Here is a 24,142-nt window from a genome sequence, read left to right on the forward strand (position 1 = left end):
TGAGTAATTTTTTATAATAAATTTAAATAAAATATATATTTAAATAGATAATTAACCAAAATCAATATAGTTATTTAATGTAGTATTAAAATATAATAATATACTAATTAATAAAATATTATATTAATTAATGAGTATATTTATTATAAAATAATATAATAATTACGTTTGACTGTAATAAATTATAAAAATAAAAAAATTAAGTAAAAAATAACAGAAGCAAATATAATAAATAAATAAATACTTTTTTAATAACATAAGATATATTCTAATATTAAAAATCACTAATTTAATAAAGTAACTGCAAACTGAATATGCTAAATAAATAAAAACACTTGCTTTATTAATAACAGAAAAAGGATTTTTTACTTACTATTAATTAATAATATATTTTTGCAAAATAAAATTGATTAATTTAATTAATCAAAAAAAAGATAATTAAACCCAAATAATTGATCAAATGCTCTCTTTAACAATATTTTATTTACCATGATAGATTAATATATATATATATATATATATATATATATATATATATATATATATATATATATATATATATATATTCTTTTATTAATAAAGTATGATAGATTTAAGACGATTATATATTTAAGATATGGACTAATTGATGGGATGGTTGAGATAGTCAGAGATTTGATAATTATGATCGGATGGCTGAAATAAGACTAACTACGAAGCTTCAAGTCATGAAGACGGCGTGAAGGAGCCACGAAGATCTGGCAGCGTTGCGGAATGGGGTGAAACTGTGAAAGTCATTTTGAGGCATAATGGGCTTGTGGCTGGTTCTTCCTCTGCCGAGCGCTTTGCTGCCGAATTCCCTGCTGGGATATCCCTGGTACCAATGAAGGGCGAAGCTCCATATTGCCAAATAAACTAAGTCAAAAAGGGCATTTTCGTCCATCAAATCTATATTGAAGCCTCGGAAGATATTTTTATTCTCCGCATTAAGCTGGGTTGCTCCCACTCCGCTGCATTCTCACCCTTTGAGTTACTCCTCAAATGGCATCTACAAGTGCCCTAACATGTCAGATTTCTAACGTCCACAAACTAAATAACAGCGGCAGACATCGTAGCTGCTCTTTAGTAACCATCGGTAAGTCTTGTTCTGTGGTTTTATTTGCCGCATTTCTTTCGAGTTTTTGTGCTCTAATTTGTGTCTTTTGCTCGATTCATTCAATTGCTGGTAGTTGACGCAATTTCATTTGCATCGTCATTGTAGAGGTGCAAACTTGTATAATTTGTTATGCTACTGTTGTGTTGGTTGAGTTTTTCAGGATCATTGCTGATCATTTAATAAATGAGCCCCTTTCGTTTTGTTCTTTTAGAAGAATTTTTTTCGTAAATGGGAGTGAATGCTATACTTACTAGCTCTTAAGTTGGTATATGTGTTATTGAGAATAGAAATTTTCTAATTTCAAGCTTCCTTTAATCGTTTTCGTGACCTTGTGATAATTATGACGATGTGAACTTGTTGGGTTCTCATATCTGTAACACTTGTATGTCTTCTCTTTGGTGATGAGAACCTAGTTTCAGTTAATGACGGTGATTTACCAGTCAAGGGATGAGTGTTATACGATTGCAAGACAATGGGAGTTCATAATAATTAGAACCTGTAGTCTTGAAGTTATGGTGGCTACTTTTTTAACTTGTGAAAGTTTTGATGCATCATTCACAAGTCACAGTTTTTTTCCTTTGCTGTACCTCAAACGCATTGAATCATGGCAATTAGAATTTGTTGATGAATTGCAACTGTATACATTTTATGTCTCATACCCAATTAGTTTAACATTAGCCACACAAATACTTATTGACTCAAAAGGGTAAATCAGAAAGTATGAAAAAAAGAAACATATTTGGCAAAAGAGTGATGAACATGATAGGGAGCTCATGGGGAGGGAAGGAAGGGGCTTGTACATTACATGACTCTTTTTTACTTCTCATGTTGATTGATCAACCCTCACAAAGCTCAAGAGACCATGACCAAAGTCCATTGCATTACTTAACATTCTTTGAACTCCAAATGAAGTAGAACTATTTGACATTCATTTGATAATATTATTTCAGATCAATTTTCCTATTTTTTTGGAAAAACTTCATAAAGAATTTTGCCATCTGAAATCCACATTAACACTATGGCCATCCTAAATAAACATAAGTGTTACCAGTATCATCAAATCATTGAGAATTTCTAATAGGCAGAATTAATTATCATATGAGCAACAGTAATCTCATTACAGCTTTCAGTTGGCATTCCCAGCATGTCCATCCTTAACCTGGGTTTATGAATCACGTAATGTAACTACTCTCTAGACACACATTGACTAATCTACCAACCTTTTTTTTTCTTTTTCAAAGAAAAAAAGAGGAATTCTGCCCAATAGTTTTTCTTTCTCTTTTTCTGGGTAGTAACAAATTTGGAAGCACTTCCATATACCTCTCAAAGTATTTTAATATTCAAATTTTACTTACCCTGTAGCCTCTTGGAATTCATATTTCTGCAAGTTTGTTTACATGTAAGTTCATAATATGGCAGGAGCAACCCCCCATACTGCGGAACACATGCCCTTATGAAATCTAGACTGCCTATTTGAAAGTCCATAAATAGATTTTCCTATAAAATTTGTCGGCAGAAAAGAGTGGAAGATAATTTGTGAGCTTCTGCTTTGGAAATAAACATTGCAAGTGAAGTAAAGATCATCTTGATATTGGGCTAGAATTATTGGCTTGCTCTGAATTTTTAAAGTTGTCTTATAATCCTGAGGCCAGAGACTTCTAGATCATCCACATGGTCATGCCTCTTAACTGGTGGCTGAAGTGCACAAGAATTGGTTTAATTGGTTCTTGCATTAGACTCAAAATTAGAGGGCTTCAAAATATTTACATGTAAGATTTTTTTCCATATGACATCAATTTACGTACTTAAAAAAGTGTGATCTTACCCACACACTATCAGGGCCATGATGAGGTAAGCAACTTGGCTAGCAGGTAGGCCAAATGGCCCATGAATGCATCTGGACTTGATGCACAGTGGCTGGCTCTGATGATCAATCCAAATGCAAATGGTTTGGGACTTACAAGCATGCAATTTTTTAGTATGAGGTGGCCCAAAATGCTGGATATGTGGAGTAAATGGAATGCATATGCACTTGCAGGCATTGACATGACAAGCATGTAAAAAATGAAAGATCAAGTAGACGCTATAAGAGAACAGCATCTTGGTGAAAAAGACCAATAAGCAAACTTCGTAGTTGTGCTATACTTGTAAATTCCCTGTTCAAGCAATCTCTTTGGGTGTGCTGCTAATGATTGAGTTAGTTTTTGTTGTCTGTTTGAAGTGTAGTTAGAGCTGCAAAACAGGTGTCTTTTTGTATTTTTGGAGTTGTCTCCTTTACTTCGTTTGTTCTGTCCTGTATCCAGAGCTTGCTTGGGGGGTTGGTTGGCTGTACTAGATGTTGGCATGTCTAGGCCATTGCAGGTCACTGCTATAGTGTGATTCACTTGACTCCAGCAGATGATATGCATGTATGGACTATAGTGATTGGCTTCCTTGAAAGAATAAATTTGGGTGGTTAGAGCTTCCAGATCACGCTGGCGTGGGGGGGAATGATCTTGTGACTGTGATATGTTCTAATTAGTGGCTTCAATGCGTACACTCATGCTCTACTAGGATTGAACAACTTAGTATTTCTATGATGTTCTAAACGCATATGAATTGGCAAACCCCAACTATGTTTTTCAAGTTGTCTTTAACCTATATTATCCATTCGCATTGTACAACTAGCCTCAGTTGATGATGTCCATGGTCAAAGAAAGACTTTCTCATTGTTTAGTCGTCAATTGTGGTGAATTATATTTACTTCTTTTGCTGAACTGTTCAATATCTCAAGTGTACTACTTGTGTTGCTTAACAGCTGGGGAAGAGAACTCAAACTTACATACATTTGGTCAACGTTCAATATCATGGCCTTGCAAGAAAACATTTCACAAGAGATCTATGATAGTCAATGGTCTATTTGGAGGAAAGAAGGAGAGCGGTGACAAGAATGATGATGCTCCTTCTAAGGTGAATTATGTGACCCTTTTTAAATTGTTTTCATCTATATCTTTCTTATTTGAAGAAACTGGTGCTACTTTAGTGGCTCACTGGAGAGTGTCTTATTACAGGCAGGGATATTTGGAAATATGCAAAACTTGTATGAGACAGTTAAGAAGGCTCAAATGGTTGTCCAAGTTGAAGCAGTGCGTGTCCAGAAAGAACTTGCCGAGTATGGTCTACCAAATATTTCATATGTTCTTTGTTTATTTTTGTTGTTTCTGTCACCCTCTCTCAATGAAAACTTGGATTCCCTTTTCTTCTTTCAGAGCAGAATTTGATGGTTATTGTGAAGGTGAATTGATCAAGGTATGCCACAAGTAAATGTTCTGTTTATCATTGTTGTAACACTTGCCACCAATTTGGTATCATCAAGGTTACTTTTTTATGTTAGGAGTGTCAAGTTTCCTTTGTTGGCCTTGAAACATGTGAAAAAGTGAAAAAGTGAAAAGAAAAGATAGGAAACCAAAGGAGTAGGAAAGGTTGAACGAGTGGGAGAGAAAAAGGAGTTTCTCTCGTCTTAACTCTTTTGAAAGTAGACTCCTCAACTCGCGTGGAGATTAAACAACCCTGATTCTCTAGCCTTAATCACCTAGGAAAGCTGGTAAGAAAGGAAACAAAGATAGAAAATATAAAATAGACACAACCTCCTTGAATATTACTTAACTAGTCCTTACAATCTCCCTCAAGCTAAAATGTAGAACTTCAGCTTGTAACATAGTTTATAAAAATAAAAAATGAAAAACTTTCCTTGTTTAGGTCTTCAATGTCTTCAATGAAGCAATTACTCACAAATTTTCAGCTTCAACTTATTCTTCCACTTGATCTTGTACTTGACCATTTCATGCATCCTTCTTTGTCCATTCTCCCCCTCACTTAGATGTGTTGAAAACCTTGACAATGGCAGCAATTCTTATCAACACTTGCCTAGGAAAAATGCCTCATGTTGCCTAAAGGAGGAGTCAAAGTTGTAACTAGGAGCCAACAAGAAAATTGCCTAAAAAATAGGAATTTGTTGTTCAAGAATGTGGAAGGCTTTTGAACAAGGAAAAACAGCTCATGTTGGACTTGTTCCTCATGTTTGGACTAGGAAAACGCTCATCAGAACAATTGTAAACACTGAAACTTTGTTTCCCCAAGCGTGTTGTACTTCTTAAACTAGCAGTTTTAGTACAGGTTTTTCTTGGAAAGTTAGTATGATCTATAGATGCCGTCAGTTGTTCTTCACTACTGTATTGAAACTAGCCAATATTTCACCTTTTCTTGAATGTCAGTCACACATGCACACTACACTCTATACCACAGTCTGACTTGAACCCAAGAGCTCATTCTGAAGCCCTCCATGTGGCCAATGAGCCAGAGAACCAATATGTGTTTTTAAGGTTCCTGCCAATATTCCAACTTATCCAATTTACTTACTGATATTATAGCTATTACCATTTAGTAGTTGTAGGGAAATTGAGTGGTGAATGCCATGACTTTCTATACATACAATGTCATTATCGTGGCTGTGACCATTAACAATTACATTTTGGTCGTTTCACCTTTTCTGTTTTTGGGAGTATTAGTTGTTTGGAATCTTAAAATTTCCTCCTCTCGGAAGTTCTCGCCTTGGATGCTGGATAGTTGTCATTTACTTCTATTTATTTCTTTTTCTTTTTCTTTCTTTAGGTTACACTTTCTGGGAACCAACAGCCTGTACGAACTGAAATTACAGAAGCTGCAATGGAATTGGGAGCAGAAGTGAGCAACTTTATTTCTCTTACGTGATTGCTTACTGTTTCAACTTTATGATCTTCTTAGTTTTGCAATTTAATGCGGTTTCAACTATCACTGGGCCTTGACTTGAAATGAATTCTAATGGTAAGAGATTCTGAACTTAAATTTCTATCAAAGGGGATGATATCTGTGAAGTTGGGTCTAAGGCCCATCTCAAAATGACTAGCCAACTTAGGAAACCTCTTTCCCAACTAATAAACTCAAAATCTTTGTACTCACTAATCCATGAGAGACTTTTCCTTAACATTTCCTCTCACGTGTAAGCCCTCTTTTGTGCTTCTATAAGTGGATAATTTTAGGTGTATGCCCACATATGAGTACCTGCTCTGATACCATGTGAAGTTTGGTCCAAGGTCCATCCCAAAATGACTAACCAACTTAGGAAACCTCTTTTCCAATTAATAAACTCAAGATTTTTTTACTCACTAATCTACGTGGGATTTTTTCCTTAACTATCTTAAATGCATATCATATTTGTTTATGTTAAAAATAGTTTTGGATGTCTTGATAGTATACTCAAAAGTAATATTTGGTAAGAAAAGGACTTGGCCAAAAGAGTAATATCTCACAAAAATAACCAGGCCTAAAGAGATATAGTTTTTGTTCTGTTGGACTGGTCAAAGTTGCGAGATCCAGTTTTGTGAACAAAACAATGAAAGATGGGAACTGTTGGATTTTTTTTGCAATTTCCTGGTGTTATTGAAAGAAAATTTACATCATATTTGGAATAAAATGCCCCAATAGAAGGATGGAACAAGAAATATCTCTTTCAAATATGAACCTTTTGCTATATTTAAGTCATCTTACAATACCTAATAACTGGAGTCAAACTCTGTATGAAGTTCAATGGGTTTCATCTTCTGCTAGCTTTCCATGATTGGTTTGCCCTTGTGTTTTGTTAGTAGTTATTCTGTGATGTTTAAAGAAGTAGCAAGGTGTATGTACGTAGATTTATAACTCCAAGAAAGCAAGAAAGCTGATTCAGTAGTTTTCAGGTAACTCTGACATTTATAGGCTAATGTGAACTAGCTCCGCTCAGATAAAAGACTTGGAAAGTAGTGGTTGAGATTATGACTAGTCTGTCCAATTATTTCGTATTGGCAGTTTGTATAAGTCAAATGTTACAAGGGTTTTTTTAAGTACCACCCTGTGTTTCGACTGGATCTACCCTCTCAAGTTACTGCTGTCAGCATATCTATGACAATTTAAAGTTCTTTGACTGAATTATGTTTTGTTTAATCATGAAATCTGCAACGGTAGATCCTGATTGTTGACAGCCTTATTGCATATGATTGAACAGTTTGCTTTGAGATTCCTAATATTTGTTTATGAATGTAGAGGCTCTCCCTCCTGGTGACTGAAGCATACAAGGATGCACATCAAAAGAGTGTTCAGGTAGAGAATGGGAATTTTATTTTGGTCATTTTAAAGTTATACGAGTCAATAACCTCTGGAAATTTATTCCACTCGCGCCTATGGCCATTTCTGGCAACGTACCATTTGGGTCAATTAGTTGTGCAAAAAATCCCTATGATTAGGACATAACCAAGGTTACTGGACTCAGCAAAAGGGAGAATGGGAATCAGTATTTTTTGAATGAGCTGAAAATTGGAATATTGCATTTTTGCAGGCCATGAAGGAGAGGATGGGTAACCTAGCGCAGAGCCTTGGCATGCCACCGGGTCTGAGTGAGGGGCTCAAGTGATTTCCCTTGGTGTTGATAAAGATGAGTTTCAATTTTCGTATACTTGCACAGCAAAGCGCTGTAACTGTTGTAAGCTTGATTGACAGGACAGTTTGAGTTTCTATTTCTTAATTCTGTCTCTGAAGACTTGTCTGCGATATTGCTGATCGTTCTTACTGATCATTCAATTTTATATATTATTTGATTCACATCACTCCTACGTATGCAAAGCATTAATTAATTTAACAGTTAACAAGTTTTTATCAAACATGTGCTCACCGTCACAGAGCTTAAAAGTACGTGAATAATTTTCCTTCTTCTCAGGATCAGAATAAGGATCGCATTAATTTGTTCTAGGTTACTATTGAAATGACTTGCTTTCGAAGTTTGAATCAGGTATTGTTTTATATTGGTAGTTGAATACTTGAATTGAATTCTTTGACTGGAAAGAACTCAGCAGCTTAACCATATTTTTTCCTATATTATGTAACAAAATCACAAAAGTCTCCCCTTTTGACCAATTATCAACTAGGGCCATCATGTTTCTTAAATACTCTTTCTTGAATCCTGACACTTCTTTACAATTTATCCCATTCTTATCTGTTCTTTCGCCCCACGAGGCGCTTCTCGAGAAGTGAAGGCCTTGGAGGTTGGAGGGCTCTTACGCCATAAAGAACAATTAATATGATTGATGCTGACCATATTTATGTATGCAGGTGATAAGAGAGTTTTTTGTTATTTGTTACAGATCTTAGACTGTTAATAGCTGTTGCATTTAATGAACGCAAAACGTTTAAGCCTGGATGAACTTGCATGGGCAAATCTGATTCCATCAATGGAACTGGTTATCATTTCTTCTTGTTTATGGGGAGTGAATGCTTGTTTGACCCGCAATGCTTGACTATGGGCAGAGAAGAAGACACTGTGCTCATCTTTGATGAGAAAAAGCTTCCTCTGATTTGATTGAGAAAACTGCATTTTTTCACTCTGATTTGATCGAAGAAACTGCAGGGTTCAGGGAACTGTTTCCTCTCCTCCAGAAAAAAAAAAAAAAAAAAAAAAAGGGTTTCGTTTCCAGAGCAGAAACAGCATCAAAATGCATGCAAAGAGCATCCTTTTACAAGTTCAAACACGCGGAAGGTCCTCGTTAAGCCATTTCTAGGTGAGGGAAAGGTAGATGTTTGTTGTTTCAGAGGATCTTTAACCCACTCCAGGATCTTACCTGCTTCATATCTAACATTGAATTTTGAAGATAGTCTAAATCCGCACCAAATAACAGCTAATGTGAGGCTCTAACAACGATCTTCTTTTGCTTTAGATTAATCAACTATTTCAGATGAAGACACCCGAGATTTCATGTTGAAAAGGATGCGATGGTTGTTTAGAAAACTCTTCAGTTTACACGTCTCCTTGTCTTTACGACGTTCATAGAATCCAACATGCCCAGCCTCTTCTTCTCTATTCTTCGGGACCACACTCGGAATAGAGAGAGAAAAGAGAAAAAGGGAGTGAGACTGTTGCCATGCATTTATGGAACTGCTTTTTTGTTTCTTCTTTTGTCAGTGTAGCGTCTCTAGTGAGACCTTCTCTTAAATGGTTGTGTTGAAAGGTTGGCTATCTATCCTCTTCGGTCTCCACCTCCTTATGTATACAGTGTTGCTTCTGCTCTGTCTCTATCTTCTGAGGAGGTCCACATAGCTGCCCCATCTGCGTTTGGAATTAACTCCCCATCCGTTCCTATAATTAGCTATTCACTTCATTCAGTCCCATGAAGTAAAATCTCCCCAGCAGCATCCATTACAGACCAGCCTCTCTCTCTCTCTCTCTCTTCTTCTTCTTTCTCTTGGTACTTACAGGGTGCAATGGAAACCATTTTGGGGAAGAAGAAGAAGGGAGTCTCGTCCTTATCCTTGTCCTCAGCTTTCTTCTTCTGCCCTTTCTTCTTCTGTGGTCTAGTTGGGACATGCAGAGCCAACAGTCCCAATCAACAGCAGTTGGATCGTATAACTGCTCTGCCTGGGCAACCGTTAGTGAGTTTCAAGCAGTTCTCCGGCTATGTCACGGTGAACGAGCAACACGGTCGATCTCTCTTCTACTGGCTGACCGAGGCTGTCACCGATGCTGATGGCAAGCCACTGGTTCTTTGGCTCAATGGAGGTTAGTTTAGTTTACTTTTTTAGCTGTGCTATTTCCTTCTTCCGTTAATGGGTTTGTTAGCACCAGGTGTTTGCTTTTTCAGCCTTTTGGGTTCTTATTCTTAGTCTCCCTTTTCTAGACTTTTTAATATATCCATTCGGGGAAGCTTTATTATTTGTGAAGAGAAAATTTTGACTCTGAGACAGACCATCGCAAAAGGAATACAACTTTTCTTTTGCTTTTCCAAAGTCGTTCCTTCATGCTTTTTTCTCTTTTTTTCACGTTTAATGGGGTTTTTCAAGTTTGAAGGAAATCGTAGTAGAAACAGTTCAGGAAAGCACTCTTGTTTTCCTTTATTCAGAAACTAGAAGGGAGCAAATGCAGGTTATGGAGCATTGAATTAAACCCACGACTACTGCTGTGCTTTTCTGCTAGTTTCTCCTGCTTGGTATCGGACATTTAGAAAAGAAAATTTTTCAAGGACCGCTGATTGGTAAAACAAAAATCTCATAACTTCATCCGATAGCTCAGTGACTTCCTGCTGTCTATTGATTGCAATATGATGGAAAACCCATCCAATCTTTCAAGTCATTAATGTGATTTGCTCCTCACTGAGCGTGTCAAACTTAAGCCCACTCTTCCCAGATCCCACCAAGCCTTTTACTCCATGGCAAGCGTCAAGAAGACGAAAGTACACTCTGCCCCCTCAGCTCTCATTAGTTCCCTTCCCTTCATTGCTCCTAAAGTACGCAACCCAAAAATCTCACACATTGTCGTCTTCTTCCTCCTCCGCCAGACTCACTCACGGAACAAATCTCCGACCTCTGCGAGAGATTCCTCCGGTTTGTGAATGGCAGAAGACTAGAATCATGATTCTTTGGGCCGAGCGTGGCTGGAAACGTGTCAGCCTCCTTTCCAAAAACTGGAAAAAGCTTCCCACCTTAACACGAATTGCAGGGAGCCTTTCTTCATTTTCGCAGGGTCCACTGATCTGAATCATTAAGGCGGGCCCACTATAACCGACGTTTTGGATTGTCGGGACTGACGGCGCATCTTGACCACAATGATGCCACCGTCTTGTTTATATTTTTCGTTTTCCCGACAGAAAAGGCCACTCTTGGGCCCACTATTGGGCCATCGTTAGTTGACCTTAGCTGGGCCCGGATCGACTTGTCCCTGTCGGATGGAAACTAGATCAGAGGGCATATTCGTCATGTCGCGCTGCCGAAATACAATCCCGGCGAATTTCTTGGACGATTTCAGCAACAGAAAGGGTACTTATGTCAAAACATTAATTGAGTGGCAATATTGTAATCTACGCAGGGCCGGGGTGTTCGTCGATTGCGTACGGCGCATCGGAGGAGATTGGACCGTTTCGGGTCAACAAAACCGGTTCGTTTCTGTATTTAAATAAACACTCATGGAACAGAGGTGAGTCTTCTACTTGTGTAATACTACTGTCAGCATATGCTAAATTAATGTACCAGTGGCACAAATTCTGATCCTCCTTTCGTTCTTTTTCTAATTTCAGAGGCAAATATTCTATTTCTTGAATCCCCAGCCGGCGTGGGATTTTCTTATACTAATACTTCTTCTGATCTGAAAGACTCGGGGGACGAAAGAACTGGTAAAAATGCTTATAATTTATCCAAGTTTGATAGCTTTTCTGAGGTTATATGTTTATTTTTCGGTTTAGTATTAGTTTTGGGTTCATGATGCAGCTCAAGACGCTCTGATCTTTATGATTGAATGGATGTCAAGATTTCCTCAGTACAAATATAGAGATTTCTACATTACAGGCGAGAGCTATGCAGGTATAATAACTAAGAAGCTGTGAAGATCAACTGTTTGTTTATATTCCGACTTTGTTTTTTTCTCTCAGTTTCTATTAAATGCATGCCTCTATGGCGTATCTTGTAGGGCATTATGTCCCTCAGCTTGCAAAGAAAATCCATGACTATAATAGACCTTCCAAAAAGCCGATCATCGACCTCAAAGGCTTCCTTGTGAGTATATTTAGGCTCCTCTGCTACTCATGTTTAATTGGAATTCTGGAAGTATTTATGCATTCCATAGATGGGGAGGTGGCACTTTAAACCAAAACGGCCAAATTAAATTGTTTCTTGTAGGTGGGAAATGCTGTGACAGACAACCACTATGACAGCATTGGCACAGTGACATACTGGTGGAGCCATTCGATGATCTCAGATACGACTTACAGATCCATCATATCCCACTGCAATTTCACCCATGTTGACAATTCCCCCGGATGTGAGAAAGCGCTGGAATATGCAATGAGCCATGAATTTGGCGACATCGACCAATACAGTATATATACACCGACCTGTTCTTCGTCGTCTGCAAATGCCACCAGGCATCACCGGCTCAAGAAAACCCTTATACGCAGACGAGCAAACGGTCATGACCCGTGCACAGAGAACTACGCTGAGAAGTACTACAACAGGCCGGACGTTCAGAAGGCCATGCACGCCAATTTGACTGTCATTCCCTACAAGTGGACCGCTTGCAGGTGTTTCCGTAATACGTTTGCAGTGTGATGATAGTGGGATGGTTATTATCAGTCTTTTGACTTGGTTTTTTACATGGGTTTCTGGTTCCAGTGATGTTCTGATCAAGCACTGGAAGGACACTCAGTTTTCAATGCTGCACACGTACAAGGAGCTGATTGCTGCTGGCCTCAGAATTTGGGTTTTCAGGTACTTGAGTCCCACTGTCAATTCAGTGATCACCTTCCCTTCAGTCAGAGTCCAGAAAGACACTGTCATCGAAGCATCGAATCGTATTTGCTTTTCATTATCAAAAGAATCAAATCTTGATTGACATATCGAAGGAGGCGTGGATATATCAAAGATTCAAAATCACGTCATATCTAATGGTCAGTGTCGTATTTCTTGCAGTGGAGACACGGATTCGGTTGTCCCGGTGACGGCGACTAGGTTTTCACTCAGCCATCTTGGCCTCTCTGTGAAGACCCGATGGTATCCATGGTATTCGGATGGTCAGGTTCGTCTCTTCTAAAAATAATTCTCAGAAAGATTCAAGACCTGCTTGGATTTGTCTTAAGAAGTTTAACGTGTTCCAGGTGGGAGGTTGGACGGAGGTCTACCATGGACTGACGTTTGCTACAGTGAGAGGGGCTGGCCACGAAGTTCCTCTCTTCCAGCCAAGGAGAGCTCTTCAACTCTTCAAGTCCTTCTTGGCCGGCCATGAACTACCAAAGTCATGATACAGATTCATTGAGACACACGAAGAGTAAAAGTTGTAAAGGGTGGATGGATAATTAATCGAAAGTTTCTTGGACTTTTGCAGTACTGATTCTTAAAACTCTTAACCCATATAAGTCATGGTTAAGAGATTAGAAATAGGATTCCATTCATTCTGTTCTTCTGGTTTTATATGGTCCAAGACTTTTAATCAATAGATCTGATTTTTTTTTTCCCTGAAAAAAGCCATGCAAAATATTATAACTACTGTCTTCATGTTGTAATTATTATAATTACTCCTTCAAGAAACACATGTCATAAAAAAAATACTTGGGCTTTACGACTAACACTATCAGGCCCATATCCACTAGTAGCCTTTCTTGTGATAGGGCATGGTTGCACAATTGGGCTTTGCACCTACAATTCGTAACTAGTACTTGATATTTATAAATTTGCTATTTTTATTCATCTAAATTATAATTTACAGAGTTTGAACCTTTTTTGACAAATTTAATTAAAATTTAAAAAATTGTTTATATTTTAGTGGCTAAAGAATAGGGGTATGAATTTTATCTAATTATCTTTTTTCATTTGTCATTTTCCAGAAACATAATACAAGATTTTAACCATATATTATAACATGTTATTATATTTTAATCATATATTATAACATGTTTTTATATTTTTAATTTTTTTAAAAATATTTTTTTATTTTTTATTTACTCGTTTACCCAATTATTAATCTGATAAATAAAAAGAATCAAAATTGAAAATTAATCAAATAAAAAAAATACAAAATACCAGAATTGTAGACAAAATGGCCTTCATAAACGTCGAGGGGTAAAAATGGAAACATGAAATGACAAAAATTTAGGGACGATAAAAAGGGAAAACCGGTGAAAAATACGCATTTCTTCCTTGATAGCCTCTCGTCTGCGAGCGAATCGCTGTTGTTCCTCTTCATTGCAGTTCTGAGCCAGCCAATCAGGTATTTCTTTCTCAACCTGGTAAAGGATTTCCTCTTTGTTGATGAAAACGTCTGTTAACTAGGGTTTTTGCTTTGCCTGATAATCCGATATCGATGCCTTATCGATGCCTTAGCATTAAACTGGAACAGATATGGCATCTTATCAAACTTTTTAGCTTCCTTCTATTCTCCGATTTTGCTTGCGTTCTCAAGAAATTCCTCCCAGGGATTCCATTCTATTTCTGGCATTGCGGTTAGTCTCTGATGATCTTGTACAGGGGTCCGCTTTCATTAGTTTTTATAGAGTTGAGGTCGTGTAAGGGTAGCTAAATGTGGTCGAAGGTTTCTTAAATCGATGCTAGAGATCTAACAATCCGCTAGTTTATGGATCCGCACATGAGGATTTGACGTTTTACTTGATTTAAGTGTTTTTTCATGGTTTTATTTCATCTTATAAGAATATAACAAGTCTTGGCTATAATGAATTTTTTATGTTAATGAATTATGTCAGAATATGGTTATGGGAACAATATGACACTTCAATTATAAAATTTTGAAAGGATTGGTAATATGGTTTTTCGCAGCGACAGGTAGTTTAGATTAGGTGTAAGCTCCTTTGACAGTAATATTTCACCATCAGTACAGTGGTGATATCTGATGACGTATTTTTAATCATTTCTTGGTTCTGTGGTGTGAGCTTTGGTTCATTTAGTAATTATCAACAGTTATGACTTAGGGAAGAATTTTTTGCATTCCTCTCTATTTTGGTGAGTAATCTTGGTGTGTCATTAGCAAGGTTTCAATGAAAAGCAAGGGCATTGGCGTTGCCTTTTAGTTTTTACTGTTCACATTGTTAAGTTGGGTTCAAGGTCCATCCCAAAATGACTAGCCAACTTAGGAAACCTCTTTGTCGACTAATAAACTCAAGATCATTGTACTCACTAATCCATGTAGGACTATTCCTTAACACTCCCCCTCACGTGTAGGCCTTCTTTTGTGGCTTTACAAGTGAATAATTTAGGTTTAGGCCCTCTTTTGTCATGTCCTGAACTAATCATTCTCTTTGTCTGCAAGTCTTGGAAAACACAAGAAGTAGGATAAAAGGTTACTGAACAGTTTAAGGATTTAGTTATATGACTCACATAAAAGAGATTAACTGAAAACTTTGGTACAAATAAAATAGAATCTAAGGATATTTGTAGAGTTGTGTGAACTATACCCTCCCCCTAAATGGGAGAGATGGATTCATCAGCTAAAATAACTCGACGATATGAATGAGATGGACTAATGGACTGAAATAGAGAGGGCATATTTGACATGTGTATAGAGGCTCCTGAATCAATGATCCAAGAGGGAGAATGAGACATATTCAGTGCATTCATACCTGTACTAGCCATCATGGCACTTGCTGAGGAAGAAGGAGTCTCGGTAGTTTGAGAAGCAGTAGATGAAGTAGTCAGTTGACCTAGTCGCTATCATAACTGTTGAATTCTCTCATAGGATCCAATGTGTAAGGAGGCGTTGTTATCTGTGACTATAGAGTTGGCCCAGGTAGGTTTACTAAATTTGTCCCAGCATTTCTCAGAAATATGATTAGTCCTACCACAATAAACACATTTCCAATCCCCCCAATCATTTCAGCCACGGGTTGTGTAAGAGCGACCTCTACCTCTATTATTACCACCATGAAACTGACCATCAAGTTTACCAATAGAAGATTGAAGGTTAAGAGCAGCTACTTCTGAGAGGGCTCCACCTAACTCATTCTTATTTACAACTGCACCTTTAGCTCGAAGAACCCTGTTAAGGTTTGCTCAAGAGTGGTTACATCCTCATTGACCAACAATTGGGCTTTAATAGCATCATACTCATGCCCCAAACCATCCAAAAACCGGGCTACTTGAACCTGATTTTCTTTCTTACGAATGTCTTCAATATTCGTAGTAAAAGGATGGAATGTATTAATCTCCTGTAGTACTCCCCTCATCTCAGTGAAATAATTTGTCACTGATCTACCTCCACGCTTCATATTAAAAAACTTTACATATAACTCATAGATCCTTGACAAATTACTTTTTTTGTGGCAAAATGGAAGGCAATGTAGTCCACATTGTCTTAGTAGTACTACAACTCAAAATCAGATCACTAAATCTGGATTCCATATTGTGGACCAACCAGGTCATTACTAAATTATCTTTTGCCACCCAATCTTCAGTAACAGGTATCGGGGGATCATCATTTATATATTTTGTCACTCTTCCGGCTCTCAAATACATCAAAACTGATCTAGACCAGTTTACATAATTCGATCCATTCAACCGGATCATAGTTATCTTAATAGACTGGCAGAATTTCTCATCTGAGCTGTCAGCAGTCCTCTGGACATCAACCCGTGTGCTGGAATCAGCCATTAAATATTACCAAACACCACAATTGAGTACACTAGAGCATCAATTAACCAAAGGGAAGCACTTTCCCCAAATTTCTATGTTTGCGTAGTCAAGTGGGCCCCACACCGAATTCAATTATGGCAATATAGCACCCAATTCATTCGATTTAGAACCAATAGTGATCAGTTCCAGCAATTGAGGCCATAAATCGATATAAGAATGACCTAATTGCAAGAAATTAGGATAATGTAGGCTATATGGATGATGACGCAAACATTAGGTTGATGATGTAGGCAGATTTGAGAAAATTCCTCTAATTGGGATCATCAAACACTTCTAAATCCCATCATTCAATCAAATAGAAGCAATAATCATTAGCCAATAGGCAGAAAAGGGGGACAATGGAATTTTTACCCTACCAGTCCAGAAATTTGGGAAAAACCTTCAAGGAGATTGCTCAAAATAGAGAAAAGATCCACAAAATCAAAGAAAACTTGCCCCAAGACTTGCATTACTGCTCTGATACCATGTTAAGTTGAGTCCAAGGTCCATCCCAAAATGACTGGCCAACTTAGGAAACCTTTTTTTCAACTAATAAACTCAAGATTTTTGTACTCACTAATCTATGTGGAACTATTCCTAAACACACATATTGTGCCCTTGGAGTAGAGATTTTGGTGGACCTTAGTGTCCATTAGATCAATGTGGGTAGTCTATGGTTTTTATTCTCAAAATTGATTGGTATAGTATTTCTGTTGGCACTCCAGTTTAACCAGTTTATAAAATGCAAGAGTTGAGTTGGTCTTTGTTAGTTTTCTCAAGACAACCTAGTCCATAACTCTGTCACGTTCATGTCTGGTTGTATGGAGAATGTGTATCTCTCATTTTTTGCTCTTTCTAATGAAGAGGAAATGGAGAACACCTTAAGGTTGGTGTAAAGGCCACCATTATTAGTACATCTTTTGGGTGGGTTCATTGAGCAAACATAGGATGTATGCATACTTTTAGCTAAGGTCAAGTCATGTGAGCCAAGAAATGGACTGTTATGTCTTGAAGGGCCTGAAATAGAGTCCTCTTCGTGTCCCTTTCAATAGAAGTTTTTTCCCCCTTTTGCTGAGTATCTCCGTCATTTTGAAGTCTTTATTCTAGTAATGTTTGCGTCATTTTGTTTTATATATGGGGAAAATTTTACAAGTATTGTCGCCATAGCTACTACTGCTGAACTCAATGAGGACAAGGCCAACAGGTGGACCTGAACCTGATCATCTTTTATTCCTTGAGGCACTTTTTTAATTGCCCCCTTCTTATATTCATCTCAGACATTTATAATAGTGTACCAGAGGCTTCTGTGGGAGGCATCCACTTTGTGGAAGAATTACCTGTTCGTATGCCAAGGCATGTGGAGTAGAATATTAATTCCCCTGGCTTTACAACAACTATATGTTGGATCACCTTGTGTAGATTGTGAAACATACAGCTATGGGTAATATTTATCCCAAGTCTTATGGAGTACGGACTTCTTGTCCAGCTCTATTTTTATTAGTGTACTGGAGCATTTACAGATAAAAGAACTTCTTATGTTAAGGCGAAAGCAAGTTGCAATGATTTCTAAGTGCATTTGGTTGCGTAGTTGCAAAATGACTGCTAAAAAGATTGACTTCCTTCTTAATTCCTTTAATTTTACAACTTTGAAGTGGACAAGGTTATGGTGAAGTGGGGGCTTACTACAATGTCCATTTGAGTTAGATAAACTGAGCTTCTTCTCTTTGTCAAATGCAGGATGTCAGAGACTATCCCAAGAGAGAAGCTTCTTGAGAAGCAGAAATATTTTCAGAGCATTCACAAACATACCTATTTGAAGGGTCCATTGGACAAGATCACATCTGTTGTTATCCCCCTTGCATTGGCCAGCACCTGTGGATTTATGATTGTAAGTTTTTATGTTTCTTAGCATTGTATCCTTCTCAAATATTGTGAAACAATGCTTATAAAAGGTTTTTTCTGCCTAGGCGCGAGGAATCTACAACATGTCACATGGGATTGGGAAGAAAGAATGAGGGCTCTAGTTGGCCTGAATCATATAAAATGTAGTTCTTTCCAAGGTTGTTGGCTGATGGAAATTGTGTGAAGTATTCTGTTGAAGCCTTTTTTCATCCTAATAATGTTCTTTCTTGTATTGGGGTTCTCCATTCAGACCAACTTTAGTCTCTCTTCTTTTATTTAGAACTATTTTTGCTACAAAACTCATAAACATCATTTTAAAATTTTGCTGTCATCTTAAAAGATTGTTGTTTTCTGCATCCTCATATAGTTAGCAGGGGCTTTGACCGTCTCACTCTTTCTCCTGTGCATCTGGGTCAGTTTTTAATATCTCTTTATGCAGGCTGCTTCTCTGGGTTTTTTTATCCTTTGATAGAATTTTTAGAAGACTTGGTTGCTCTGCTCCAAAGCTTCTCTTAACTAGGGGTGGTGGGTGCTCAGTCAAAGGGTGTAAGATGTCTCACATCTGAAAATAGGTGAACTGCCCACCCTTGTTTCTAAGTTAGTTTTAAATTTTGTGTTAAATTTTATAAAATACATATTATACAATTTAGACTAACGATTTTAAATAGTAAACATTTAGCCTAAATAGACCGAGTAAAGTTACGTGTTATGTTAAAAAAACAATTAGACTTCATATTAAGGTGGAGTGTTTGATAATTTGATTTTAAACTAGTGGATTCTTAATAAATAAATAAAATCAAAGAAATCCGGGTCCAGATATAATTGTGAAAGGATGATTATACGTAGATATTGCCGGTTGTTAATTTATTGTTTGTTGTCGTGCCGGTGAAACTGAACTGCATTTTTTTCAAATTGTCGTTATTAATTTAATTAAATATAATAAATAATATACATAAACAAACATGGTTACTTTTATAATGTCTAAAAATTCTGATTATTATAATATCTTAATTATCATTCTTAAATTAGTACTATAATATAATATTAAAAAGTCATTAATATAATAAATAAATAATAAAGTATTTTATTAATAAAATAAGATAGATTTTAGTTTATTCTAAATTAATATAATAATTACAAATTAGTTATAAAATATAGAATTATAAAATGTTTATTTTTATAATTTTTAAATACTGATCGAATTCTTATTTTTACGATATCTTAATTATCATTCTAAAATTAGTAATTTAATATAGTATTAAAAATAATAAATAAATAAATAAATTTATTAATAAAATAAAATAAACTTTAGTGTAATATAAATTAATAAAATAATTCAGGAGGGTGAGGCCGAGTAACGGCAAAAGAGAGGGCGAGGCGGAGGCGGAGGCGGAGGCGGAAGCCGAATAGTGGCGCGAGAGAGGGGAACAGCCGCCGGGTGGAGCGCAAGGCGGAGCAGCGAGAAATAGGGATACAGAGAGCGTTAAGAAAGAGCCAATAAATTCAGGGTTTCACTTTCCTCGGTTTTACACGGAACCCTCCTAGGACGCTCACTAATTTCGTTTTCCCTCCGCGTGCACGTGCCTATTCTGTTCTTTTCATGTTAAAAACGCCAAAACAAAAAAAAAAATCGGTGTCAGTGTCGTCGTTCTGTCATTCACTCGACCGAGCGCGTCGCGGCCTGTAAGTCTCCTCCCCGGCGCACTAATGGCCGACCTCAAGGAGCCCCTGCTTCAGTCTCAGAGGCCATCTTCATCTTCAAACCCCCGAGATGCTTCTTCTCGCCCTTCCCCCTCTGGTCGCCCTCTCTTCCAAGGCCTCGACTTCCTTGGCCTCAAGAAGCGGGGCCAGGGGCTGCGGTCCTGGATCAGGGTTGACTCCTCGGGGAATTCCCAAATTGTCGAATTCGACAAATTCACGATCATGCGTCGCTGTGACCTTCCGGCTCGAGATCTCCGACTCCTTGACCCACTGTTCGTCTACCCATCTACAATTCTGGGGAGAGAAAAAGCGATTGTAGTGAATTTGGAGCAGATTCGATGTATAATTACGGCGGATGAAGTATTGCTACTGAATTCTTTGGATAACTACGTTTTGCAGTATGTGGTGGAGTTGCAACGGCGATTGAGGGAGGGCGGGGAACCGGGAACTACGGGAACAAGTGGGGGTTTCAATTATGAGAATGGTTATCCGCGTAATACATCCCCAGATTACCTTCCATTTGAGTTCCGAGCGCTGGAAATGGCATTAGAGGCCGCTTGTACCTTCCTTGATGCTCAGGTTTGTACAAGGTTAACTTTCTTTTGCTATTCGAAATGTCCAAATATCAGTTGTTCTTGTCAGTTTTGACGGCTTTAGATGTTAACTTCATCTGGCAGTCGAAGGAAAAAAATAAGTGACTTTTAAGTTTTATTTGAGAGGCTAGTTCTTCTTAGGTTTCAGTTTTGATGTATGAAAATTTTGCATTATTTTACGCTCTCCAGTTGATTACATCCAGCATATTTGCCTGATCGATTCGCTTTTCTTATCTGATAATAAATAATGCTTTTAAGATTGATATTGAAGAGGCAAAGTTTGTATCTTTGTTCGTCAAGAGGACTACCTGGGGAAGACACTTGGTTAAAAATCTGTCCAGATGGCAACAGTCACAGGTTAAGAATTTAAAATTTAAAAGGGTGTCCTCGTCTGCTTTCTGATTGAGATAGTGGACAAACTTTAGTGTAGCACACCGTTGTCAAAACTAACAAAAGGAAACTGAATCATTCTATTGATATAATTGGTTCTCACCTTTTCATACCCCTATAAATCTACTATCTGAGGTTAGTTTTTTAAAGCTGTGTTAATCTCTCAATATTTTGTAGTGGATTTGATTGTATTAGGTCGATGAGGACCTGGGTATCCAATTTGTATCGTTGTTTATATATTTTGTTGAATTTTTGCTGGATCGTCTGTCAACAATGGATGAGATTGTCCATAACCTCACCAGACCATCTCCTTTTTGAGCCACAGTCATAAGGACTAAGGTGCAATTCAGTCAGTCAAAATGGCTATTCAAGCTTTTCCATACTCCATACGAGGTGGGGCATGGCATATCATGCTTCTCTGAAATGCTTAAGTGGGATCTTCTTGTACCAGTGAATAAAAACCATGAGGGTATTTGTAAAAGGACATGATGATCCCTGATCATCGGTTGGCTGCTTCTAGTTTATGGTATTCGTTTTTATTAAGAAACCATCTATTCTTGATTTATTTTTTAATAGTAGCATATGTCTCTAGGCTGCACATATATGCAATTAGAAATTTTTGAAATTTTAACATGTCATATGAAACTCTCCTGGTTGAACAGGCAGCGGAGCTTGAAATTGAAGCATATCCATTACTAGATGAACTGACTTCAAAGATTAGTACCCTAAACTTGGAGAGAGTCCGTCGCTTGAAAAGCAGACTTGTTGCTCTAACTCGAAGAGTTCAAAAGGTGCTTTACACATCATTTCAGCGAATCATACTTCATCCTGTTAATATTGAAATACTTGCACAATTTTGTTTGTGTAGGTTAGGGATGAGATAGAGCAGCTAATGGATGATGATGGAGACATGGCTGAATTGTATCTTACTGAGAAGAAGAGACGGCTTGAATCATCTTTTTATGGTGATCAGTCTGTTGGCTATAGTTCTGCAGCTGGCCCTGGTTTATCCATGTCTGCACCTGTTTCTCCTGTCTCATCACCCCTGGAGACACGAAAGCTAGAGAAGAGCTTAAGCATTGCAAGGAGTAGGCATGAGAGTATGAAAAGTTCAGACAGCATGACAGAGAATATAGAGGAGTTGGAAATGTTGTTGGAAGCATATTTTGTCGTCATAGACTGCACCCTCAATAAACTAACTTCGGTATGTAAAATACAATCTCGATGCTTTCATTTTGCTGTCAGCAAAGGTCTCACTTTGCTTTTCTATATTTCAGCTTAAAGAGTATATAGATGACACTGAGGACTTCATCAACATTCAGTTGGTATGTGTTCCTTTCTCTTCTACATTTTTTTGGGTTCTTTGATCTCTAGTATTTACTTTTGAAAAGAAAGGGACATCAAACAGCCATAAATTGGGTGGGGGGAGGGGAGAGGGGGTTGGTGGCGGCTGGAATTGGTTCTTGTAATAAATAATTTATTGATTTTTTAAAGCTTTGAAATGACTGAATTAGCATAGTGGATTTATGGGGGTAGTACACAGTAGTTTTCTTTTGAATAATCTCAGTAGAAGACGATGATGAGGTTATATTTCATATATTTCTGATAATTGACTTGACGTCTTAAACTTTACAGGACAATGTCCGCAATCAGTTGATCCAATTTGAGCTGCTGCTGACAACAGCAACGTTTGTAGTTGCTATTTTTGGTGTAGTAGCTGGGATCTTTGGAATGAACTTTCCTGTATCATTATTGGACCGACCTGAAGCATTCAAGTGGGTCATTATCATAACTGGAATCTGTGGGGTCATAATTTTCTCTTCATTTTTGTGGTTCTTCCGGTACAGAAGACTGATGCCCCTATAGGAGTGAAAGAGAGGAATGGCAGCTCAAAGTAAACCATTCCTCTCTTTGTTTGTCTGATTTTTAATTTATATTTTAAATGGGTAAATTATCATTGTGATCCAATTTGAGCTGCTGCTGACAACAGCAATGTTTGTAGTTGCTATTTTTGGTGTAGTTGCTGGGATCTTTGGAATGAACTTTCCCATATCATTAATTCAAACAATCCGAAGCATTCAAGTGGGTCATTATCATCACTGGAGTCTGTGGGATGATAATTTTCTATTTGTTTTTGTGGTTCTTCCTGTACAGAAGACTGATACCCTTATAGGAGCGAAGGAGAAGAATGGCAGCTCAAAGTAAATCATTCCACTCTTTGTTGCTCTCATTTTTAATTTATATTTTAAGTGGGTAAATGATCAAAAGGCAACAGTTTTGATTTTGAAAAAGATGAAAAACCTATATTCATATCTGACACTAAATCCAAATGGGGTAAACTAAAAGCATAACGATTCAAATAGCAAACTCAGAAGAAGGGTAGCATTAAAAGATTAAAGACAACAGGTTCACTCAAAAACACAAAGGGATGCAAGTAGTAGTAAATAAAGCATCTGCAAGTTGAAAATTTTTTGGAGTTAATAATGAAAAATATGGGCGATCCAATTAAAATAAGAATCTTAATAGCTCTCCCGACCAATAATGACTGCAATAAAAGTCTAGAGTTCAACTCAATCCTCCTCTCTATGAGCTAGAGAAGAGATACCCCCAGTAGGAAAGCTTCAAGTATTGTCCCATCTATTTCAGAACTTGACCATACTCATATTTGCTCGGCCTACATATATCTTCAGTATCTATCTTCTCTTGTTCCTACAACCTTATATTTATACCTCCCAACCCAAGACCAACACTTTTAATAAGATTCAAGGTTGAGCTTCCTTTTGTTCCTCAAAAGGGGAGGCCCCACCTCAGTTAGGTATTGTAAAAAGTAGGGGCCCTCCTTCCATTTTTTTGAATAATTTTTATTATATTTTCATTATAAAATTTTACTTGGTAAGTGTTTTAAGTCTTATGAAAAGCATGGAAATTATAAAATTCCAAAAAATATTATGAAATTACAAATTTAGATGAATTTTGAAAATCCAACTTATCTTTCTTTGAGTCAGAGTACAATCTATAAACATTTGCACTTGTGAGTATCAAGGAGTGGAACTCTTTCATAATAAAATTAATACTAAAAGTGCTCTTATACTCTTACTTCTTGAATCGTCAATAGAAAAACGAGTAATTTAAAATGCAAAGTTTAAACAATGCACTACTTTCAATTGTAATTTTTTTTCACAAAAACAAGCATTATTCAAGGCAAAACCAAAAAACAAAA

General features: G+C 37.2%; 4 protein-coding genes across 5 annotated transcripts; all 4 read left to right on the plus strand.

The window, feature by feature from the left end:
* Positions 1-777: 777 nt before the first annotated feature.
* LOC137949340 (nucleoid-associated protein At4g30620, chloroplastic-like) lies at positions 778-7,735 on the plus strand. 2 transcript variants are annotated; one of them, XM_068795413.1, is made up of 7 exons: positions 778-1,114; positions 3,909-4,084; positions 4,186-4,286; positions 4,384-4,423; positions 5,786-5,857; positions 7,232-7,288; positions 7,524-7,735. In XM_068795413.1, the coding sequence occupies exons 1-7, from the start codon at positions 1,021-1,023 to the stop codon at positions 7,596-7,598; spliced, it is 615 nt and encodes a 204-aa protein (XP_068651514.1). In that variant the 5' UTR covers positions 778-1,020; the 3' UTR covers positions 7,599-7,735. The 2 variants fall into 2 exon arrangements, with proteins under 2 accessions (XP_068651514.1, XP_068651515.1); XM_068795414.1 differs by having other exon boundaries at positions 783-1,114; positions 3,933-4,084.
* A 1,704-nt stretch (positions 7,736-9,439) lies between these two features.
* Positions 9,440-13,135, plus strand: LOC137950201 (serine carboxypeptidase 24-like). Its single transcript, XM_068796586.1, has 9 exons — positions 9,440-9,734; positions 11,037-11,144; positions 11,245-11,340; positions 11,435-11,527; positions 11,634-11,719; positions 11,843-12,243; positions 12,335-12,430; positions 12,632-12,737; positions 12,817-13,135. Exons 1-9 carry the CDS (start codon positions 9,440-9,442, stop codon positions 12,958-12,960), a joined length of 1,425 nt encoding a protein of 474 aa, XP_068652687.1. The 3' UTR covers positions 12,961-13,135.
* A 717-nt stretch (positions 13,136-13,852) lies between these two features.
* LOC137950764 (uncharacterized) lies at positions 13,853-18,493 on the plus strand. Its single transcript, XM_068797379.1, has 3 exons — positions 13,853-13,925; positions 18,074-18,224; positions 18,304-18,493. Exons 2-3 carry the CDS (start codon positions 18,075-18,077, stop codon positions 18,349-18,351), a joined length of 198 nt encoding a protein of 65 aa, XP_068653480.1. The 5' UTR covers positions 13,853-13,925; position 18,074; the 3' UTR covers positions 18,352-18,493.
* A 1,203-nt stretch (positions 18,494-19,696) lies between these two features.
* Positions 19,697-23,018, plus strand: LOC137949886 (magnesium transporter MRS2-1). The gene is made up of 5 exons (XM_068796121.1): positions 19,697-20,518; positions 21,585-21,713; positions 21,791-22,126; positions 22,200-22,247; positions 22,558-23,018. The coding sequence occupies exons 1-5, from the start codon at positions 19,946-19,948 to the stop codon at positions 22,786-22,788; spliced, it is 1,317 nt and encodes a 438-aa protein (XP_068652222.1). The 5' UTR covers positions 19,697-19,945; the 3' UTR covers positions 22,789-23,018.
* Positions 23,019-24,142: the final 1,124 nt, after the last annotated feature.

This window comes from Aristolochia californica, unplaced genomic scaffold, assembly GCF_029961685.1.
Source record: "Aristolochia californica isolate CCGP_79_NKW_82.1479 unplaced genomic scaffold, dmAriCali1.0.hap1 SCAF_14, whole genome shotgun sequence".
Classification (NCBI taxonomy): Eukaryota; Viridiplantae; Streptophyta; class Magnoliopsida; order Piperales; family Aristolochiaceae; genus Aristolochia; species Aristolochia californica.